Source organism: Chiloscyllium plagiosum, chromosome 11, assembly GCF_004010195.1.
Source record: "Chiloscyllium plagiosum isolate BGI_BamShark_2017 chromosome 11, ASM401019v2, whole genome shotgun sequence".
Lineage (NCBI taxonomy): Eukaryota > Metazoa > Chordata > Chondrichthyes > Orectolobiformes > Hemiscylliidae > Chiloscyllium > Chiloscyllium plagiosum.
This window is the reverse complement of record NC_057720.1, coordinates 15,286,859-15,294,780: the sequence shown is the minus strand read 5'-3', so window position 1 is coordinate 15,294,780 and position 7,922 is coordinate 15,286,859. Positions and strand designations below refer to the sequence as shown.

Here is a 7,922-nt window from a genome sequence, read left to right as displayed (position 1 = left end):
AAATAAAGTATGAAGAACAGATTCCAGAGTAGGATTTATCCTTAATCAAGAATATTGTTCCCTTCATCCACACTTCCATTGTGTACCCAATAAAATAATTTTTCACCTTGTCTAAAATCTCCAAAATTATGTAGAGTTAACATATATTCCCTTGCAATGTACCTCATTAGCTGTTTGAAGAAACTGTTATTGCTAAATCCTTTAAGACTCCACTACCCACTGTTGCATAAGGCACGAGACTCTCCCTGATCAATTTATACTTGAAGACTGCTCAGGCTTTGCACGTCACACCAACAATCTCTCCAATTTTGCATAATAGGGTAACTGCTCATGCAACTGTCAAATATTTAACGCAGCACATTGTCAGCAAATTACAGATCTAAAACTTTTTATTGCTATTAGTAGCATACAAAGATATACATAGGATAACAATGAAAAGATGAAGTCAGACTTTGACTTTACAATACAGATAACCAAGCAAAACTTTTCAACACAAACTAGTATTTGCGTATCAAACTAGTCACAACTGTTTTCTAATTATTTCCAACATTATAAATGTCTGAGAAAAATGACAGTAGTTACCTTTCCGAACAATGCTACCAATAAGCACTGAGTTATCGAACACTACAAAGTTCTAAACAGCATACATATTAAGATACATAAAAAGCTTTCTTAAAAAAAATGGAGATTGTTCAGGATTCTAGAACTCAAAGCCCCAGTGAACACATTCTGCCTCTATTACAACTGTTTCTTTTTGACCAAGTCATTCATTACTTAGTCTTAAGATTTGTTTAGTACTTACAGTAGTTTATATATTGTCTGCATTACTACATGGTTATTCAAGGACAGCTATCACTATCTTGTTAACAAAAACGCTACTACACAGGTTGAGAAAAGCATTTTTGTTACAATCAGCCAAGGAATATTAAGCCACCACAACAGTGCTTTAAGATAAACGCAAAGTAAATATATCTTATTCATTACTGCTGTATTTTTGTTTTTACAGATTCAGAATTGATCGAACTATTCCATGCCCACTTTGGAGATGCTATTGATCAACTGGTTCACTTGCTCCTTCCTCTATTTTCAACTCTTCTTGTTCTGATGCTTCCTCTATTGGTTGCTCTTGCAGATCTTGTTGCTGCTGCTGCTGCTGTTGTTCCTGAGGATTTTCAAACGGGTTTTCACCCTGTACGCAAGCAAGAAATCCAATGATGAATACACAAATTATTTGCTTATAAAATTATTTTATGCTGGGGAACAAATTAGACCTCGCAGAATAAATGCAACAATCACTCAAAATTGCATCACAGAAAAGCAAACCAGAGGAACAGAATTGAATAGCAGGGAGGTTATGTTAAACTGTATGGACCTTGGTTACACTACACTTCACACTATTAGTACTACAGGTCATTCTAGTCACCATATTATAAAATAGAGGCAATACAGAGAAAATTTACAAGGATGGTAATAGTGGCTATGGGTATCAGGAAAAGGTTAATAGGCCGAGTCAGTCTTCTCTTGAAAAATGGTTGATGGGTGGCCCAATAGACATCTTAAAAAGTCAAAAAGGTTTTTATACAGACTGGACACAGAATGTTTCCTATTAGATGACACTATTCAGAGGTTTTGCACATCCAGGCTGGTTGGATCAGGGTAACCATGAGTGCACAGGATAGCTTTGATGCTATCCAATATCAAGCCTGCATGACTTGGGGCTCTATTATGAGATTGCTGATAAAACCAATCTCATTGCATGTGGAACTGTAGGAATCCCAAACTGTATACTGGCCACTAAAGGCTTGTGCGAAGACAGTAGTAAAGGACACCCTGACCAAGTTCTCAACCTGCAAAATAATGATAATTTTAATCAGATCATTCCTTGCTGTCTATTCGTGAAAGACTGTATGGTCATATAGGTCCTGAGAAATGTTTTGTCTACCTCATTACCCTGGAAAAGTAAGGTACCTCTGAAGTTTAAGTAACAGATGGGGGTAGCTGTTTCAAACTGCTACTATGCCATAGGAGTACCAGTGGCATTGACCACTAACAGGATGCTGCGGTCAAGTCAACAAAGCATTCTACCTACCACACAAATGAATATTGTACGTGAAATACAGTGCCATGAGATACCAGGTACATAGACCAGACATCCCAAACACCGATGGATGTTATCATCATTCAGCTGTTCACAACAAGCAAGGTAGTAGCCTTATCTAATCAAACTGTGCTAGCAAAAATCAAGCATCCAACATTAGATGTGATTCTACAATGGGACAATTATTGCATAATTTTGATTGTAAGAAAACTTTTACTAACAACCAATTCAGAATAGTCAGTTGGGCTCGCACACTTGTGCATGTTGGAAGCTACATATATGAATATACAGGGCTCTACTGTTTCAGACAGAAACAACAGGGAAATCCACTGTGCCTGTTTCAACTCAACAGTCATTCACTGGTTCATTCCTCAGGGCAACGGCCTGACTAATCAGAGTCAATCTGTCTAGTTTAAAATTTAAATGAAAATGTAAATCAGCATTAATTGAGTATTCTCCAGGGCAATGCCTCTAAGAGTCCACTTGCCAATTGATCAGCAATCTCCTCTCATGCCGTATGAATGCTAATTTTCCACTTGAATTGACATTTTTGTGATTTGCCCTGAAAGGTTTAATCAAGGAATCCCTATAGTGTGGAAACAGGCCATTTGACCCCACCAACCCTCTGAAGAGTAACCACCCAGGCTCATTCCCCCTACCCTATCACTCCACATTTACACCTAACGAATGCACCCAACCTACATATCCCCGAACACTATGGGTAATTTAGCTTGGCCAATCCACCCTAATCTGCACATCTTTGGGCTGTGGAGGTAACCGGAGCACCCAAAGGAAACCCAAGCAGACACAGGGAGAATGTGCAAACTTCACACAGACAGTTGCCAGAGGGTGGAATCGAACCCAGGTCCCTGGGGCTGTGAGGCAATAGTGAAAAGCCACCCCCAGTACTGTAGAAGGGTTACATCCAAAACATTGACTTCTCCCCCTCCTGACCCACCCCCAGTCCTAAAGAAGGGTTACACCCAAAATGTTGATTTCTCCACCTCCTGATGCTGCCTGGCTTCCTGTATTTTTCCAGCCTCTACCTGTCTACCCTAGATAAAAAGCTTTGATTGTCTGCTTTTAGCCGGTCTATTGAGACTTTAGCAGAAACCTGGCTAACAAATGGGGAGTCCATTTTCCCTACAGAAGTCACCAATTACACAACAGAAGGTTTATAAGAACCACAGAAGAGCATTCTTATGTCCAAGTCCTACTGTAACACTTTTTAAACCACTTTTTTCACAACACCATGCTGCCTCCTTAGACTGCAAGGTGTCCTGTAAATATCACTTCCTTTCCTACAAACCATTATTCAAATCCACTGATCTTCCTACTTGCATTATTCAACCTTACCTTCAAGAACATGTCAAATTTAGCTTTCACAGTTGGGTTGTTCAGCATGCTGCTGGCTGTGAGGAGACTTTCCCTTCTGACTTGGTCATGGTAATTCTGGAAAGTGAGCAGCAACACGAAAGACAAAAACATGTTCAATGGTACAAGTAAGTTTACCATCACAAAGCTTAAATGATCCTTGCATAAACAAAGCCTATTAAGAACAAGAAGCTTTTATACTCTTAAAGCACTTTTGGATTCACTGTTTAAATGATACCAGCTTCCTTTATATCAATTTCTGACACCAAAGTAAGGCCTATTGTTGGTCACATCAATCTCTGCAAATATTATTGACTTCTTGCATTGCAATGTATTACTTTCTAAATCGTCTCATTCACAATTCTTTCCATTGCTTATCAGAACCCCCAAAACCATGTGACAACTCTAACTCTCCAGCTAAGCCCATACTCTGCTTTTCCATTCACCCTCTTGATTCAGCTTTGCAACTGGCACATCTCCTTGCTTACTGAGACATTTTAAATACTAAAGACAAGTGTAACTGGCTATTGGTTAGTTCAAAACTAGAATATAGACCACAAAATAAATTCTATTTGTACATTAATCCAATGTGCAATTTCACTCAGTTTTAAAAATTCTTGAGATGTTTTTACAGACTCTAAACTTAACAATGGATGGGTCAAATACTTATCTGTAGGAGCTTTCAGAATAAATAACATACCTTCTTGCTGTTGGTATGTTCATTGGACTTCAAATGCTGTTGTACAGAATGAAATAGGAAAGGAATATAGGTATTGCATACTGCACACTGAACAGCTTCAACCTTCTTCATTTGGTCATCTGGAGCAACTCCTATAAACCAAAAGAAATGCATTTTCTTTAGACTTATTTTAAAAAAAAAGATACTTGTAAATGATTCCTATTGAGATTCATTTTCATTTGACGAATTCAGCCCAAAGACATAAAACTGTGCTAAACTTTTTCCTATTTATAATTCATAAATGGATGAATGTATTACACCCAAGCTCTCATGTCATTTAACTTTTGATTAACCAGTTCAGTTTTGCACAATGGAACTTTCAAATGTGCAAAATTCATGATAAAACACTGCATATGCAGACTGAAAAACCACTTCTGAAGCAAGTCTGACTTCATTGCTACTATAAATATCAATATCCCGAGTAAATATTGCATTATCCTTCAGCATTTCATTTGATGGCATATATATAGTTTTATATTACATAAACATCCTTGTGCATTTAATGTGCACACAACAGGGCAAAACACATTAACAATAACGTGCAACTAATTCCTGGAGCATACACAAGATTTTGTTTTGACTAGACTTTTGAAAAACCTAGGGAACAGGCTATTCTAAATGTGGCTTGGTACAGCAAAAAGGGGTTAATCAATAACCTTGCTGCAGGAGGTCTTTTAGGTCTAAGTAACCATATGTTAGAATTTTTCATCAGGATAGAAAGCAAAATAATACAAACCAAAACTAAATTTGAACAAAGGAAACTATGAAGATATGAGTGGTGAATTGACTGCGACACACAATAATAGTGGACAGGTAGTGACTGAAATTTAAATAACAGAAGCATGTACTGCAACAGTTACATATTTAGTTATCCAAAAGGAATGTATCAGAAGTTACCCAACCATGGCTACCAAAAGAAATCAAGGATAGAGTTATATCCAAAGAGTCATCATACACAATTTCTAGAACAAGTAGCAAGTCTGAGGTTTATAATTCAAAGAAGAACCAAGAGATTAAATGAGGACGGACGAATAAAAGGAATACAAGAGCAAATTTGCAAGGAACATAAAAGTACACTAAGAGCTTCTATATGTATGTGAAAATGTTAACCCAGACAAATGCAGGCTCTCTGCAGTCTGAAATGGGAAATGTGATAAAAAGAGATGAGTAAATGGCAGAGCAATTAAACTATTTTAGTTCTGTCTTCACAGAAGCTATTTCCAGGAATGCTAGGGAAAGTATATTGTTCTGCTATTGTGCACATTTGAAAATTGAATCATGCAAAACTGACCTGGTACAGCATAAATAAGCTAAATAATCTCATGAAAACTGGGTGCAATGCACTTGTTCATTTATTACAAGGAATAAAAAGGAGAATGCAAGGTCTATTGGGAAGTAGAAACTGAAATATATTAATATTAGTAAGAATGAAAAGCTGGGAAATTAATGGGATGAAAGCTGATAAATCCTGATAATACACATTCCAGGGTACGAAATAAGATGACCATGAACTTAGTGGACATGTTGGTTATCATTGTCCAAAATTTGGTGAATTCCAGACCAGTTTCAGATGAAAGACAGCAAATGCAAACCTCCTATTTAAAAACGGAGGCAGTAAACAGGGAATTACACACCAGTTAGACTATAAACGGGAAAATGGTGGAACCTGTACGGATGTTCGAACAAGACACTGAAAATATCAATGAGATTACAAAAAGTTTAGTTATGCAGCAATTGTACTTGATAAGCCTACTGCAGCTTTTTGAGAATGTGTCTAGTAGAACAGATGAGAGAACCAGTTTCTGATAACGTTCCAAAAAAGAAGTTTGCAAAACCAAAGCACAAAATATTGGTGATAACATACTGGGATGGTTTGAGAATTAATTAGCAGACAAGAAACAGCTGGAATAAATGAGTCATTTGCAGAGTGAAAGGAGATGATAAATGGGATATCAAAGGGATTAGTGCTTGCGACAGCAATAGTTAGCATTGCTATTCAGAGTGTCAGGAACCCAGGTTCAATTCCAGCCACAGGCAACTATATATAGAAACCTACTACAGCTTCAGCGCTCCGAAAGCTACTGCTTCCAAATACACCTGTTGGACTATAACCTGATGTTATGGTTTTTTTAACTTTGTACACCCCAGTCCAACACTGGCATCTCCAAATCGTGCCCAAAGAGATTGGCCATGGCAAATGCAGGGTTACAGAAATGGAGTTGGCCTGGATGGGATGCTCTTCAGAGAGTCTCTGTGGACTTGATGGGTTGAATGGCCTGCTTTTCACATGACTGTTATTCAGTCCCATATAGTGTGACTACACCTGTAATTTTGTATGCAGATTGGGTCTCCTGACCTAAGAAAAAATATATTTGTCATACAGGGATGACAGCAAATGCCCTCTAGACTGAATCCTGGGGTGACAGGTGTGTTGAGAGAGGAGATTTTGGGTTGACTGTATTTAATGGAGTTTAGAGGGGATGAGTGGGGATCTCACTGAAACACACAAAATACAGACAGGTCTGAATGCAAGCCAAGACACTGAATATATTCATAAATAGATTTCTAGAGGCTAGAAGTGTCTAAGAGCATAAACAGAGAACAAGTGTATGACATTGAAAGACATCAGCCATGCTCAAGTTGAATATGGAACTAGTTTGATGGGCCAAGTGGCCCACAGTTGCTTGCATTTTCTATGTACCTTATCCACTAGTCAATGAATATTGGATACAAATGTAATTGTAAAGAAATTAATGATCATCATGAAGTACCACCATATACATACTTTATTATGAAAATGGGTTTCTAGAAGGATTTGCGTAAGGTTTCATATAAAGGGCATTAGCTAATAGTAAAATTCATGAAACTGAAGACAAATTATGGACTTGGTTAGGTGATTATTCCGAATTTCTAACAGAAAGAAAGTGACCGGTAGTTTCCCATTAAGATCTGAATGAAGGCCGAACTATTCACTACATTTTTAAAATTAAAATCTTAGATGACGTTACACAAACTCATGTATCCAAATCTGCCATTACTCATTGCGTAAGGATACTGTGCAGCCATTCGTTTTATATTACACCAGCCTGACTTCAAAGAATCTCTTTCGACATGTAAATTACCAATAAAACTTTAATTATCAGAATATTCATTATTTACTCAATTTTTAATAAATATTTTGAAAGGGAAATAATAGATTGAGAACTACTGTGTATACTACAGCCTTTTCATTAAATACAAAACATCGCAATAATGAGCATGTGGTATAATTATATGGTGGTCTATAATAGCTAGTAGACAGCAATTTAGAACATAGAAGAATACAGCGCAGTACAGGCCCTTTGGCCCTCGATGTTGCGCCAATCCAAGCCCACCTAACCTATACTAGCCCACTATCCTCCATATGCCTATCCAATGCCCGCTTAAATGCCCATAATGAGGGAGAGTGCACCACTGCTACTGGAAGGGCATTCCATGAACTCAACTCGCTGAGTAAAGAACCTACCCCTAACATCTGTCCTATACCTACCCCCCCTTAATTTAAAGCTATGCCCCCTTGTAATAGCTGACTCCATACGTGGAAAAAGATTCTCACTGTCGACCCTATCTAAACCCCTAATCATCTTATACACCTCTATCAAGTCACCCCTAAACCTTCTTTTCTCCAATGAAAACAACCCCAAGTGCATCAGCCTTTCCTCATACGATCTT

The 7,922-nt window shown here is 37.7% G+C and overlaps 1 protein-coding gene across 1 annotated transcript in view; it reads right to left on the bottom strand.

The window, feature by feature from the left end:
* Positions 1-371: 371 nt before the first annotated feature.
* znf326 (zinc finger protein 326) overlaps positions 372-7,922 on the bottom strand; it is a 49,502-nt gene continuing 41,951 nt past the window's right edge. Inside the window, exons 11-13 of the mRNA XM_043698758.1 lie at positions 4,173-4,303; positions 3,455-3,550; positions 372-1,189 (exon numbers count right to left, since the gene is read on the bottom strand). Coding sequence (XP_043554693.1) covers positions 1,049-1,189; positions 3,455-3,550; positions 4,173-4,303 — 368 coding nt within the window. The 3' untranslated portion in view covers positions 372-1,048. The remainder of the gene's footprint in view (positions 1,190-3,454; positions 3,551-4,172; positions 4,304-7,922) is intronic.